The following is a 17250-nucleotide window of genomic DNA, read 5'->3' on the forward strand; positions in this document are numbered from 1 at the left end:
AACATCTTACATGCTTAAGGCATAAGAAAGCAAAGCCAAAGGCTGCTATTGCAATGTTTGTTTGATTTTATTGAAAAAATAAATTTTTAAATTGAAAAATCTCAATAGGTATGAATATAAAAAATAAATACATAATTACAATATCAATTTTAAATTTTTTAAACCAAATAACTCTAATCACTTAAACATTCGCAATTAGCTTTTATAATGTATGTATATATACACGGAAAAAAATTTACACATAATTTTACTATGATCGCACAGTATTCAAGAAACGTCGCTCAATTAATAGATTTTTTACATTAAATATTACGAAAAAAAAACAATGTTATGATTAAAAAATTGCAATGGACCATAGCAATGTTTGAGATTTCGATTTTTTACTTTGTATGAAATAAAAACTGCAACGTAACACGGAATCTTTACAAATTTAAGTTGAAAAAATTATTATGCTTCTTTTCTAATACTACAATGTACCATAGTAATTTTTATTTGAAGTCAAGTTTCGTCAAAATAAATTTTTGTAAAAATATTATTATTCTTATTATTGTTGTTAATAAATTATAATTATTACCTATTTACCCTGCAACGTGCCTCCTCACCTTATTATGGGGAGGGGGGGCACAGTGCAGGGTAAAAAAATTTATAACTATTGTAAAATTTACTTTTGCTTATTTTAAATTTTGCTGTTTGTCTTATCAAATATTTATATTTACTTCTTCAAAATTTGCATCGTCAATTTTCAATATTCAGTATTGGCTTTGTAAATTTTTCATATGGCTATTTCAAAAATTAGTATGGTACAAGGCTTAAAGTTCAAATTGCCGTCAGGCGGTGCTCATCGAGAAAAATTGCTATGGCCCATTCTAATACATTTCTCTCCCACGTTTCCGGATTGCTGTGGGCCATAGTAAAAATCGCGGTGTTTTTCCAGTAAAAAAAAAAGGAAAAATCTATCCGTGTATAAATTATGAACGACGATCGTTATGTAACAGATACAAAGAAGAAAAATATATTTTTATTGTTTTTTACAAAAAAAAAATTCTAAAAAAGTTTACAATCTTCAATAATTCATGTAGTCTTTCAATTTCCTCTTATTAAACTCATAAAAAATAGAGTGATGGCGAGAAAAAGGTTATAAAACCACATCCAATGCATTTAATATTTTAATAAAATAGTCATTAATAGGTAACACTTACACTGGTTATTTTTTTTTTATTTTCAATAAATAACCGGTACACGTTGTCCAATTCGCTTTTACTCTAAAGTCTTTATTCACTCTGCATCCCCGTTAGAAAAATAAAGCATATGCAGGGACGCGTAGTCGTGATGAAAAAAAAGCCCCGAGAACTGAATGTATAGTCACTGTAGAAAAAACTGTTGTTCATCGTATATGTTAGTGAATTGAATATAGGTGTGCCGTAATCACCAGAAGCAAGCCATAACCCGCTAATTAAAAAGCTTATAACTAATTCATTTTAAGGTCGAAAAATCCCAAAAAAAATTAAAAAATCTGCCATGGAATAGGGAAAAAGTATATCGTTATTTAAAAACTTTTAGACATAGCGTTTTTTTTTACAATAAAAAGAGTACTTTTTCACGTAAGCTTACTAAAAATTGTAACATTAAATAACTAGTCTATTCACGGTCAAAACATTTTGAACATTTTGAATTAAATATGCGTTATTATTCATTTCAACTAATTGTCATATTTTTAGAACGATTTGCTTTAAGAATAGCACAATGAGGAAAGACCTTAAGGTTTTTTTTAAATATTATTTAAATGATATAAGAAAAAATATTGGTAATTCTTATAAGAATCCAAATCCAAAATAATAATAATATTTTACCAGATATTTGTGACTTTTGTATTGCATTGATAGTCTTGAAAAATTCTTTCTAGTTTTTTTATTTTCGTATTATAAGACAAGGATAATCAAGAATATGTCTCATTTAATCGACTCCAGAACATTTGTGAATCTCACTAAAGGACAAGTTTATAAACTTATAAGTTTATAAATTTTCCTGTTAATATATTTTCCTTAACGGTATTCTAATATTCTATCATTGTTTTAATTAAATACGAAGCTTCACGTAACCTGCTCTTATATCACCACGATTGTGATAAGTTATTATAAGAATATATCGAATTATTGTGATCAATTATATTGTTATCGAACAAAAGTATAGCAATAAGATCAATATTAACATGAGATTATTATTATTATCAGTGTTATTGTTCGTATTATAGTATAACTCTACCGAAGTGAAAGTTAGACCATTTGCAGTTGATCGGGGTAAGTTTGTCTCGTGTAAACTCAAGGACAGAGGGTGAAGCCATGCTGAAAACATGAATGAACTACAATCATAGCAGAAGTGGGGAACTCATAGAAGTGGGAGGGATCAGCTTTTCAGCTGAATACGACAATAGCAGCAAGGGGGTAGTTGACGGAGAGAGGAGAAATCCTGAATGTCGGGGTCGCTGAGTATTGATCTGGGATGGAGGGATTGGGATGGAGTTGAAGGTCAATATCTGTTCTTTTTTTTTGATGATTAGTACGTCACCTCATGAACTATGACATTAATTTTTTTTTTCGTGAGTTATTTTATATCAAAACTACAAAACATCTTGTATTTACAGATCTACAATAATTCACATAAGTATCGTTATATCAGTACCTGAAATAGCAGGCGGCTCTAAAAGTGCTGCAGGCCCAAAAAAAGATGGTAAATCACTGCTAGTGGTTACTGGAGTATTAAGTTCTCCAGGTTTATCTTTTTCTTGTATATCTTGTGCACTATGTCGACAAATACCCAAGCTGACTGTTTTGTCATCACTATCTATTATGCTACTTTTGGCAGCTGATTCACCTGGAGATGATGGATTTTGACATTGTACCCGTGAAACAAGGTGGTTTTGACTTTGTTGCTGATGGCTATGCTCGTGACGCTGCTGTTCATTCAGTTCTGGAGAAGTTAATGGTGCTAGATAGAAAGGTGGATAACTTGAAAGTGTCAGAAGTGGGATTGCTGCTTTTGCTGAACTATGTGATATGTTTACATTTGTCGAAGAATTTTGTGATGAAGTTCGATTTGTTAATGAATTCGTTGTCACTGTGTTATACGCTAAACAAGCGTCAAAACTTAATTGCACAGTCTGAATATTGTAGGTAGCATGTGGATTAGTGTGAGCATGATGGTGATGGTGATGGTGATGGTGAGGATGATGCCCTGGCGGTGGAGATGATAATAGAAATGGGCTGGTGGCCGCATGATGTTGCGAGCCAACTACTTCGATTCCATCCATCGTCATCCTATACAACTGTGTTTGCCGAGTTTCAGTGGTATAAAACCGTTTTCAATTTCAGTAATACACTGTGCTTCTGCATGAACTGTATCAAAAAATTGCGTATACTTATATTTTTTTTTTTTACAATATATACAAAATATCAAATGTTGTGAATGACTGTATCGTATTCAAGAGAATTAATTCTTTCTATTTTATACGTTTGACCATTTATGAATTTTCGCTCACTTTAGTAACAGACTCTGCAATTACACGCATCTGTATTATTTCCACGTGAAAGCTGGAACAACTCCACAATAGAGCTTAATACAATAACCAAAGATTACTCACATGCTGACGCTTACATTCATAATTTTATATGCATATCTATATTTGTACGCAACAACCAACAAACAGCAATTGTGCACAAGTAAAGTTAACTGAAGCATGGTACACAAAAATATTCAAAGTTAATCCTGACGGCTCCACCTACTGATTGAAACGCACACTCCTCCCACTTTTTTCCCGGGATTTGGAATAGAAAATATTTTTCTTTCCTTGTTTTATTTTTTTAAGATTCGCATTCTTTGCTTTATTATGAGAATCATACTCTACTGTACGTTTTCAAAGTTAGAAAACTTTTATTCGAAATCTCTCATTTCCGTATATATATCTAGACCCGACGATATAATTATATAGCGTAACACTCTTATCTTCCACTAAACAGAAATGATTAAATACATTTTTTCTTCTATTTAATAAATTTTTTCGACTGATTAAAAATTTTTTTTTATTATTTCATTAATCATCACTTTTTAGTCGTTTTACAATGATGAATGAGGTGGTAGTGAGTTACTGATTCAATTAGGCGCATCCTCATAATACAAAAAAAACCACTAAAATTGCAGAAAAACTAAAAAACAGTAGTAAAAAAAAAACTATTATCCAGAAGTAAAACAATAACGATAAAAGTTCCAGATGAATATGTATCTATACGTATTTTTGTGCTATAAACTTATCTCGGTCTTTTTTTTTCTGTGTGTGGGGTCGATGAAAATATATTTTTTCTTGCTCTTTTTTGTCTTGTTTTCTATAGCTTCACGTGAAAAGAATGTCATTAACGACGTGTAATGCGTGGGGGTCGCGCACAAACTGAGCTGAGGCTCGGCGCACCCCGCAGTTTTATGAATGAACTACGGAGACTGTCCCATATTTGGAAGCAGCAAATAACGAACAGCCAATCAAAATATATCAATACGCTCCCACTTATAAGTATTCTTAGTCGTTATCTGAATAGATCGTGTGTTCATCTCTTCTTCTACATGTACCCCTCTTCATCAGCAACCGCGATCGTGGAACATTCTCTCGCTCTTTCGTTGAATTCCGGATCGAACGGTTGAGCTTCGTCGTGCAACAAGAAAACTTTTTATCTTGCTCTAACTTATTGCTCTCAGTCACAGTTTAACTGTGCCCATAGATTGTTTTTCGGCTCTCTCCTCTTGGCGTGTGCCAAACAGTATAGTAAAGAAAAAATGCTTGCGGCCACGAATCATTTCTCCTCAAACGGTTCTCCAGTGACGTAATCTCCTATGACGTAGTGTACTGGATAGTCATAATTCTTCAGTACAGCAACAACACACGAATACAATATCGACCATAGCAGACATCCAAAATATTGTTAACGAGTTTATCCGTATATACCGTAGAACCATGACTTTCATCTAATTGTTTTTTAATTTTCAGGTCGTACCAAAGATCGAGAAGCTTCCAGTATTCGATAGCATCTACTGACAATGTTAGTCTTTGAAACTTCTTGTATTCTGACGTAGAACAACGGTATTCAATATTTTGTTTCATCTTTTTCAGTGGCATCAGAAATTTTTTTTGAATCCCGGTTGCAGTCCTTCAAAATCTTTATAAAAAAAAAGATTGTATTTTGGTTTTCCTGTCGGCCCCACGTGATAAGTTAAATTGAATTCGTTCGTTGTTATACAAATAGAGTTGAACTTTACATAGTAATTGACTTTCATTATTAAATCTACAATGAAAATTCTGTACGAGTGAATTTTAATGAATAAATAATAATAATAACTGTAGAGTTTTTTTTTTTAATATACATATACTTCAGCGTACAATATAATGATTATCATTATAATATACAATAATGAAAAAAATGAATATCATATCAATAATTTTTTGAAAAATTGAAGAAGTAATAATCGAAATATCAGAACTCAAAAATGACAACTTTAACAAAATCGCGATCCACGGAACATATCCCGCACGAAAAGAATATAGTGTTCCCGAGTATTACTTTTTTAAATATAAAGTATAAATTATTATTTAAAGAAAAAAATTACTGATCTGCTTTATTTATAAATTTATTGATCATTAAAAAAATAATTTAATAATTATTGAAAACAAATTAGTTGAGAAAAAATATTCCCAGTGACGATCTTGCATCGAAAGACATTTAATCCACGGAGAAAAATAAAAGGTAAAATTTAAAAAAAAAAAAAGTAAAATTTACATTTTTTATGAGCAAATGAAGAATGCTTGGAGAAAATGTGAAAAAACTACAGAAAAAATCTAGGTAGGTAAAAATTACGTTTTTTCGGTGTTAAAAACAAGACGAGACGAGAAAGCTTGCTTGAGAAACGAGAAAACTAGACGAGAATAACTGAAATAAATTGTCATATTTCATTCGCTATAAATTAAAGAAAATAAAAACAAACACAATGCAGGCTAATGCACGTCACAATTAATTCAAAATTTTTGGTGTCTGCCTATTACATATAAATATTACACGCTATTCATCGCCAGATTAAGTAACACCATGACTACGAAATGTAGTCAAAAAACAAAAGTACTACACGTACTGCAGATTGTACATAAGTTTATTATTATTATTATTATGATTATTTATGGGGGATTGTCATCATAAAATATATCAATTAAGTTACAGTGAAACAATTCTAAATAACATATATTATTGGATTAAATTCAATTAATTAATTCATATATATATATATATATATATATATATTAAATGTAAATATATTTTAAATATTTATACAAATATATATGTAAAAAATACATTTTATCATTTGTCAATAAAACATTTGTTTTTTTACGTAGGCGTATGCCTATACTATTATTTTTTTTTTTGCACGAGCAAATGAAAAAATAATCATATCTTCTAAAGTAAAGTAGATAGAAAGTTCGTACTAGAACCACATTAAACCTTAGAAAAAATACTATAACCAAGGATATGATAAAAGTTTGCGCAATTTTTTATGGTTTTATTATTAACAAAAGAAGACTGTTGATAAATTTTTAAGACGAATTATTAAGAAAACTAAAAACAAATCATTGATGCGATTTTTTGCCAGAATACTTGAAATTCAAAAATCTATTCAATTGAGAAATAACAATTTTTTTACGATTGTTAGAAATTTGTGAATTAACGAAAAAACTAATTTAACGTTTTTATAAATTTCGTATAACTTTTGAAAAATTGAACTTAAAAACTTCAATTTAGTCTCAAATTGTTAGTTTTTCGAGTACCAAGAGCCACACTTTCTTGATAAAAATCGCTCCGAGTCCAAATTAATGAGATATTAACAATTGTTTATAACAATAAGTACTATGCACTATCTTATAATGAAAAAATAACCATGAAGGATTGATTTTAACGGTTTGTTTGAAAACAGTGTGGCTCTCAGAAATTTAATTAAGGATTTTTTGAGCTTTATAAAATTTTTCTACGTTGATTTGTTCAAAAGTTATTCAATGCCTAAACAATTATTGTCAATTTGGTTTTTCATATTTTTTAGAACGACTCGAGTTTATGCTGCAATCCTTTTTTACCTTGCTCGCTCGATCGGTAAAATCAGTATTTATGTTGTTACATAATTAAAAAAAAAAAATATTGAGGTTTGACTCCTCTCAATACGAACTATTACACCATACTACATGAAACGATGAATGGCTACATCAAATTACTACAAAAAATTACAAATACTACATAGCTACAAGTGACTACACCTTAACTACATGCTACTACACTATGACTACGCTACGAGTCATGATAACACCAATGAATGGCCTTTCGTATGTTTATCTGTCATGCGAAAATCAAATATATATGAATATGATTAACCCGGCTTTGCTCGGGATTATTTTTACAATTTCATAGATGTTATCATTTGTTTGAAAATATTAAAGACTTGCTAGCTCCAAATGAAATTCCTATTCCAAATTTGAGGTTGAAAGTTAAATAAATTTCCCGTTATTCAATTTTTGATTTTTAGGTAGCAAATAAACGTCAGAATTTTTTTCGATGGATTTTTTTTAAGTTTTCATGCTACTTTTTTTTTTTAGATAATGGATGTCAAAGTTTAGGCAATAGGGCAGAATACATATTTACGCTTGTCGTTAAAAAAATTTTTACTACCACTATTTTTTAACTATCAGTTTGTTTTTCTTTACAATACGGATTACATACTATTGGGCCCAAACTTTGTTTGACGATGGGATTTACTTTCAACCTTAAATATTTAAATGAAATTTTCTTTATTTATTTTTTGAATGGATTAATAAGGTATGATGATAATTATTAAATAATGACGCGTTGCCATTTTCATTATCATTGAAGACGGAATAATAGAAAATCTAAACTAAGGTTATCCAACAAAGAAATTATTACGAACTGACGGACTGAATTTTATTATTTTGAACGTTAACATTTTCATTTTATTACACATTTTCTATTTATAACACATTCTATTTAAACCAAATATTTACCAAAATTTTTAAGCTTGTAATGAGGCATAGTTGCTGAGAACATATGCCTCAAAGGTTTTCATTTTCACATTTATATATATAGATACAGTCTTAAATAAATCGATCAAGTTTTTTTTTCGATAGGCCTCAGTAGACAAAGTAGCTCTATCTGGACGAATATAAAAAAAATCTGAATTAAAATTTAATATAAATAAGACGATAAACTCGAGACGAAATAAGACGAGACGAGACGAGATAAGGTTGCTTTTCATGAGAAAAAATAGAAGCAATATTTTCCTTGCAGATCATTACGAGACGAAATGTCGAAAATTGACACTCAATCCAAAGTGTCATGATGGCTGACGATATTGAGTACCCCTTCAATAGCTTTATTATCAAGTGATGATTTACTGAGTATATGATATAAATAGGTTGCATGTGCATGACTAGATGTCGGGATGTCGTTCTTCTTTACAGGTGCAGAGAAAATGGCGTATGCGTGGTGATTCATAGGAAATTTCTCCAGAACCACCATATTTCAAAATATAAAAGTCAACAAACAACATAAACATGAACTTTTAGCTCCAGTTTTAAGTAATGTTATTATTGCAACTGTTGCTATTGATCTACTTGAATCAGTTATTAAATTTTCAAGATCTAAATTACATGCTGTAACAGCTGTAATTTAGATCTGTAATGTGTCATTGCAACTTTATTTAATGTATACGTACTGCAGCAAATCGTAATGTTGGTTTTGATGAACTACGAAAATGTTGTAATACTGACATTGCATTTATAACTGTACTTTTTCTATTACTTGTTTTATAAGATTAATAAATTATTACATTTTTACATTTAAACATTGATATTTTAATTTTTATGATTACTTACGGTTTTAAGCTGTTATCAAGTTGAATCAATACATACACTGAGAGAAATATTAACTCAAAATTAAAATCACGGTTGAATAAAAATTACTATACTGCTTTGTAATTTTTGTTTTATTTCTGGGACTGGCCGCGAGAGATGGAATTCTACAATAAAATTATGTAAAATGTGTAAAATGTCAAAAAATTGTTGGGTTACTTCAAGCCTCTATACATCGTTATCTATTGCAGATAGACATGGGGTTGAGTGAAGTTTATTATTGAAAATTCAATTCTAAACAATTTATAAAGAATTACTTTTTTTGATTAATCTCTTAGATAATGAGTTATGAGTTAATTAAAATAAAGACATACATGTTTTGTGAAAACAATAAAAATTATTATATGGTTGAATAAAAAATACTGCACAATTTAATAAATATTCTTATATATATAATAAAAATTATCATGTAGACATATAAAAGTTAGCATAGATTTAAATATTTTTTACTATATAGCTTTGTAAAAATTCTGTTTGTGGGGCGAAATAACACAAAGATCGCCGACCGATTGAACAAATGATTGAACTGTCATGTAATTTCAAGCATTTCTACAGCCTTATCTGTTGAAGCTAGGTATGGGGTTAAGCGAGGTTTATTATTAGTTATTTATTTCGAAACAATTTATCAAGAATAACTTTTTTCTATTTAACAATTAGTTTTCGAGTTTTGAGCGTGTAAACAGAAAAGAAAAAATGTTGCCGGGAATTGATTTCTATTCTCCGTGAATCTAGCACAAACTGCCGAACTTAACACAAAAAATGTCCAACTTTTAAATAAAATTTATAATAAAATTTAGTAAATTCTAAAACTGGTAGTGGGTAAATTCTCAGCCTGCTAAAATTTACTTGTGAGTGTCGTGAATTGAGTCATTTTTTTAAACAGAAATTACAATAAAATTGTGTAAATTTTATGGCTTAGTATTGTATATAGTCAATGGCCAGATTTTTTACATAATTTTATTGTAAAAATTATCTATCAATGTATGAATAATTCTTATAAATGACGGGGGAACGCAGTTTTTACTATTTATTTTGTAATTTTTTCTTTTACTTTTGTAATTCTTAGTTAAAATTTCTCTCAGTGTACAAAATACAATATACAAAATGACACTTGATATTTTACTTATTTTTTTTTTGCAAATGCACACTAAATATTAGAAATTTATTATTGGATTCCAAGCGAGGTCTAAACCAGTCAATATATGCTCCAATATTTACTTGAAAAATAAAAACTGTCACTCCCATCCTAATAAATTATTATTAAATTAACTATTTTTTTTTTTCGAAAGTACTTAACAAACAGTGACATCTACTGTTTAAGCATACAAAATAAAACAACTTATGGTATCAAATTCAGTTAGTTACGGGGTGCATTTCTTTAATAAAAAATTTTTTTTCGTTTTGCAATTTCGCCCTGTAATACCGGCCAAAATTTTATAGGAAAAAGCTGTTTCTTGTAGTGGCAGTACTGGCACATGACATTATTTTTTTTGGCTTCCAATTATTCGATGGATAACTTTTCAATGTTTATATTAAACTGAAATAAATAGAAAATTGACTTGTTGTGATTGTTTGTTATTGTCACGTAGGTCATACCACACATTATCGTAAACTGTAAAGCCTGGAATATTGCAAAAAGAAATTTATCACTTTTGTCGTTGTTTCTGTTTATAGTTTTTAGTCGGTATTACAGGGCAAAATTGCAAAACGAAAAAAAAATTTTTATTAAAGGAATGCACCTACGTTACTTTTTTTAAAATTTTTTTAACTACTAGTTAAAGTTAACTATGGACAATAAAAAGCGGCCCTAAACCTTCTACTATTTATTTATATGTTTTATACTTACGACACATCTGTGTATGTGTATATACAGTGTGTTAGTACCGTGAAGTTAAAAAACTGGTACATGTGCTGGAGTTGTTGAACGTTATTATTATAGATTAATTAACATAATTTTTAGTTAGAAAAATGTCTAATAAATTAAACATATAATGAATTACACAAATAATAATAATAACAATTAAAACAAACGAAAGAAGTGAAATAACATCAAAATTTTTCATTATTGTTTACAAAAGTGACTCATTTTTTCTCTTTTCAATAAACAAAATATGTGAAATAAAAAGTATGAATAAAAAAAATTAGATGCTATTCTTCCACTAGTTTATAAATTTGATAATAATAATGTGGTGGTAGTCTGTGATGTAAAGAAAGACAGGATAATCCGGAATTTAGTGCTAAGTACAGTGACCAGAGACACTCTCAAATGTACTAAGTGTCATAAAAACGAAGAAAAAACACCAATTGTGACCGAGGAAATGTGACAACAGTAAAAAAAATGAAAAAAAAAAAAAATAATAACGGTCCCCGGCTGTCACGAACCGTATTTTTTTTTGTGACCTGAAACATAATACAATGACCGTCATTCACATTACTACTTGTGAGTCTTGGCAAACCCTACACAGGTAGTTATACACGTGTATTCACTTGTATTTACACGTAGTTACAGAGCCCAATTACACTAGGTTTTGACTACACTTGCAGTCACGGCGTTACTAAATTAGGCAGTGAATGGCTCTCTCATTAGTTTTTTTATACCGTTATTTTTTTATCTTGGGTTGGGCGACTACCAATAGTCAAGACCAGGTTTTTTGTGACAGCTGTGGTTAATTGGTGGCACTCCCGGGACCTTGACCCAAGACTAATGAAACTTATGCCTGTTATGGAAAACGACTATACCATTATGAATCAAACTAGTTGAAAAATTAGAATGATATGAAAATTTAGATCTGCTATTCACTGAGTATTGATCAAAAACGGCAATTTATATCTTTATTTTCAATTTAATTAATACTTTGAAGAAATTCAAATATAAATCAGATAAACGCCTTCCAAAAGAGCGAAAAAAACAAGTGAATTTTTTGCGAATGAATAGAGAATTCCATAATTTCGGCAATTCATCCCATTTAAAAAAAAAATATTTCTGAGCATAAATATCATGGAGTGTTGTTTGTAGCATTTAGACTACTCTTAAATATTATTATCCTAGAAGTTTTAAAATTCAACTTCATGAAATTTGAATTCTTTTTCTAATTTTATATTCGGCGAGGACCTTTCCATGAAGGTCATGGTGGTTACAAATGTATTTCCGAGTATAATTTTTTTGAAATTATGGTTCTAGTACATATTTAGAGAACACCTCAATATGATTGTCCTAAAGGTTTCGAAATTTATTTTCGATTTTCAATTTTTTTTTTCATAGAAAAACTATTGTTCATAGAAAAAAAATTGGGTATATAAAAACTAGATTTTTGAACGACGCTTTTTCTTAGCATAAAACGAAATCTCTATCTTCATTATGACCGTAATTATAACGTCCCAAAAAAAAAAAAAAAAACCAACAGTACCGGGAATAAGTCGAAAATAAAAATGCACGAAAGAATTAATTGTCACATTATACGGAATTATTACGTTCAAATAAAAGCAAAAAATATTTTTATATGAAATTTTTTTTGGAATAATTATATCTGAATAATCGGATAAAAATAAACATGGGCCCAAATCTATTTGTTATTGATAAAAATTGCTTTCCTAGTTTTCGAGTAATTTTTGAAAAACGCTCTAACTTTCGACAAAATCGTCCTAGATACTTTGTATAAGGCTCAAAAAGCATGTGTGGTAAAATCCTACAACTTTTACTCGAAACTTTTTTCAAAAAAAATTATAGTTTTTATAAAATTGTAAAAAATAGAATTTTTGAAATATTTTCGTAATTTTTTTTCCGGAAATAGAAAAAATTGACCATTTGGAATCAGGATAAACTCCTTAAGGGGCGATAGAGTTTTGAAAACCACGTTTTTTGAGTCTAATTTGAAGTCATTCCGTTGATTCTAACAAAAGTTATAGCTTGCCTAACTTACTCTACGTAATTTGAGCGAAAAAAAAAAAAAAAAATCGATTTTGAGAAAATTGAGAAAAAAAAAAATGTACTATTATTGTATTGTTACTTTCAAAAATCATTTGACAGATAAAATTTAACACGGCCCTAGCCGGAGTATCGAAAATTTTTAATTTTCAACGCCAACGCAGGCCACTCCGAGTGGAAATTGAGATCAAGATCAAGACTTGATCAGGCAACATTGATTTCAAATCCATTCTTGATCAATATGCTTGATCAAGAACGTAACGCTAAACGTGATCAAGATTTGAAGTTTTTTTTTTTGTTTATAACACGGTAACCGGGAATCGCACCGACGAAGTATAGATTGACGTAGTAACGGGTACGCTTTAGACCGCTCGGCCACGGAGGGAAACGATGTACCGTGTAATTTTTTGAAGCTTATATAATTAGACCAGTCTTAAGACACTATTAGGCCACGTTTGGTGTTTTTTTTCTCAGTAAAAAAACTTTTATCAATATTTGAAAAAAAAAATCGTAATAATGAACATAATATATAATAAATTAAAAAGTTAATGTTTTCTTCATCCTATCTTGATCAAGATATATTTAACAAAAGAACAAGTAACAAGATAAATATTTATTGATCATTTCGTGATCAAGTTTGAATCAAGACGGCCTTATCATGGACGAGTTAAAGATTTCTTGATCCTATCTTGATCAAGATGGCCTTAGTCAAGAAGAGTTAAAGTTTTCTTGATCAAGTTTGGATCAAGATGGCCTTATCACGGGTGTGTTAAAACTTTCTTGATCCTATCTTAAGCAGGTTGTCCTGAACGAAGCATCTTGATCAAATCTTGATCAAGACTTGATCAGGTTTTCTGAGTTAAGGCAACATTGATCAAGTATTGATCAAGAAAGAGAGCCAAATCAAGCTAGCCTGAACAGATTTCCACTTGGGACACGCCCCAACAAACGTTACCAGATCTTTTTTTTTAATCGAAAAATGTAACTAGATTTCATCTATTCCCTAAAATATTTCTGGAATTTCAGTAAAGATTTTATATAATTTCTGTTAAAGTGGACAGAAGATTTTTTAAGTGAAGCCCCTTGGTTTTTATTTTTTTCATTTAATAAAAAAAAATATAAGATTATCTTATAGTAGCTAAAATAAAAATCTTTCAGTTTGAAATTAGTAACAATAAATTGATTTCTTCATATAAAGATACAGTATTATTTACTGTTTTTCATAGTATTATTTTTTAAATATAGTTAGTTCCAAACAATTGGAAAATAGCACCTGTTGAATGGGCAATTGCCGAGTTCGTTCCCGGTTCCCCGAAATGCCCGGATTAATTTTGGTGGGCGGGGCTCGTTCATCCGAGTTCGTTCCCGAAAAAAAATTCGAGTTCGTTCCCATCGTTTCCCCTACAGTGTCCCCTCCACTTTACCAGTTCGCTTTTTTCCGAAGCACCGAATTCAACCGAGTCTAGCCGGTGCAGCACGACTTGCAATTTCACCGACCATCGATCAAGCATGCCCGAATCTAGCCGAGTCTACCCGGTGTAGCACGACTTGTCAGCAGCACCGAGTCATCTAGTCTGATCTAGTCTAGTTGTCATCGAAATTGTTGACGATTTCGAATACTCGACGCTCCTTTTTGTAAAAAAAACTGTCTTTCTTTTTTTGTTATATCACATCTTTTTGTGAAGTCTTTCGATCACATGAAATTTTTGTTAAAATCTTCAACATTTCAAGCTTTGATTTGATTTTTTTTAATTCTTACAAATCCTTCGCGATATATTCTACATAATTCTAATTTTTATTAACAAAAAATCCCGGCCGAGATATTAATTTTTGAAAATTGAAAAAACACGAATTATTATTATTATTATGAGGCACGTTGAAAATAATAATAATAATTCGTGTTTTTTTCAATTTTCAAAAATTAATATCTCGGCCGGGCTAAAACTAATTTGATTGAGATTTTAAAATTAACTTGATATAATAAAATTAAAAGTATTAAACAAACACCAATCAATTTTGAGTTGTTTTAATTATCAATTTTTACCTGGCTTACCTGTGGACGGAGGCAAAAAAAAATTGCTTGGCATTAGGTTAACCGTGTTCTGGGTCTCAAGAACTACCATTTAACAGGTATTTGTTCAATTCGGTTCTGTTTACGTTTTTTGGCATCATCTTACCGTCTATAAACATATGTATACAGTGTAAACAAATGAGCAGTCTTTCAGCTCGGAGGGGTCCGTTCAGAAATTATTATTTATTCGAATCCTTACGATTGTGGACATCAGTGCCTATCTAAATTGCTGGTCTAAATCACCGCCATCTTGGAGATCCCAATATATGATAATTTCTGAACAGACCCCAAAGCAGTTGAAAAAGCTGCGCGTGCTTCATGTACCATTTTTCCTATAGCTTTTTATTTATTTAAATTAATAAAAAGCTATGGGAATAATATTAGCTAAGGAAAGGATGTTGCCTACATGTTTATTTATATAAAAATAATTTTGCCAAAGAAATTAACAGGTAAACAACTTCCTTTCCTTATCTACCATTTTTCCTATAGCTTTTTATTTATTTAAATTAATAAATTAATTAAATTATTATATAAATTAACATGTAAACAACATCCTCTTTTTAGCTAATATTTTTCCCATAGCTTTTCATTTTTTATACGATATTGAATAAATAAATAAAAATAAAAAAAAATTTTGTGAGCCATCTAGACTCACGGGTTTATTATGTGTAAACATCTTCGGCGTGTTGTTGTAATTGAACAAAATCATAATAAGTACACATTTAAACAAATTTTTTTCATTCATTTATGAAAATATTGTTTGTTTTTATTTTATTTTTTTCTATTTTCATACAATTATTGTTGTTCAGTAATTTTCAATAATCAATGATTTTAAAATTTTGATATATCGATTTTTTTTTCCTAATTTCATATTAACGATTGATAAAACTCATCAAGTAGAAAAAAAAGTTCAAAAAAAAATTTTTCGAATAAAAAAACATGTTGTCTGGGTTATGATAATATCCTCTGAAAGTGTCGATATAATAGATTTGTATTTGTTTTATTAATATTTTTTTATTTTTATTTATACTAATACGTCTTCACTCTTATACGCCGTGTAACATACATTATAGCACTTCGATAGTTCAGTTTCCAAACTATATTTTACAAACACTATCTCGCATTTAGTATGTTTAACGAACTTGAATAATTCAAAATCAATAAATATCGACAGATGAAATATCATATGTAGTTGAATCCTAATAATATCGATATTGAAACTTTGAATATCACTGTGTTTTTTTATACGTAATACATGATACCTATTAAAAAAGGCACTTTTTAGTTTAAATCAAAAATTATTTTTTGAACTAAGAAGTACCTTTTTTAATACACTATAATTATGAATATAAATATTTATCAAATATACCATTTTTCTTTTACTTTGATTAAAAAAGTATAAATAAATTATTATTATATAATAATTCAATGTTATGTTTCGAATTTAGGAAATATTATTTTATATAAACAATAATAATAGGTATATTAATCTTGTAAATGAAATACTTGCATATGCATGTATATATATGTACAATATGAACTTCACTTCGCCTAACAAATGCAAGTCCAACTAATAAATACAAATAAAATACTTGTATATTAATATATACAACGGCGCATATATATATAATAATAATAAATAAATTATAAATATATAAATACTCGCATTTAAATTCATCTATACTACAGAACGCCTGATGGTAACAGCTACCGACCGATTACCATGGCGCTGCAAAGCGCAATGTAGACTGACAGAAAATGGATTCCTGCCCAGATCCGTTACCGGATCTGACGTCTAAACTCTATGTTTTTTCCTTTTACTCCATACCCAACCCACGCCTAAAGATGTTTACACATCAAAAATATTAATTTATAAGTTAATATTTCAAATTATAAAAAAAATCAGTCGGTAGCGTAGTTCGGGTCGATATTGAAGATATCATTCTCATAAAATCTAGATTTTCCCCTTTTTTCACCCGAACGCAAAAATCGGTCTCTGCGGAAAAATCTTCAGTTAGGGAAACAAATAAGCCCAGGAAAAAATACACGTAGTGCTACCCCCCTACTGTGTAGAACCTAATCCAAAAAAGTGTCTCACTGCGATCTGAAATACTGCATGCATGCTTACTGTAAACAAAAAATTAGAGAGAAAGAAAATGTGAAACGGTGTAAGAAAATCGTTCACGTGTTACCAAGATGACGGAGAAAATCTGAACAAAAAGCTAGGATGTGTTATCTTATAATATTTTTTGCTTT

At 29.6% G+C, this 17250-nt stretch overlaps 1 protein-coding gene across 1 annotated transcript in view; it reads right to left on the reverse strand.

Moving 5' to 3' along the window:
* LOC122859591 (early growth response protein 1-like) overlaps window positions 1–5800 on the reverse strand; it is a 43104-nt gene extending 37304 nt beyond the window's left edge. The window contains exon 1 of the mRNA XM_044163278.1: window positions 2680–5800. Within this exon, the coding sequence (XP_044019213.1) occupies window positions 2680–3313 (634 nt within the window). The 5' untranslated portion in view covers window positions 3314–5800. The remainder of the gene's footprint in view (window positions 1–2679) is intronic.
* Window positions 5801–17250: the final 11450 nt, after the last annotated feature.

The sequence above is a fragment of the Aphidius gifuensis genome, linkage group LG6 (assembly GCF_014905175.1).
Source record: "Aphidius gifuensis isolate YNYX2018 linkage group LG6, ASM1490517v1, whole genome shotgun sequence".
NCBI classification, from domain to species: domain Eukaryota; kingdom Metazoa; phylum Arthropoda; class Insecta; order Hymenoptera; family Braconidae; genus Aphidius; species Aphidius gifuensis.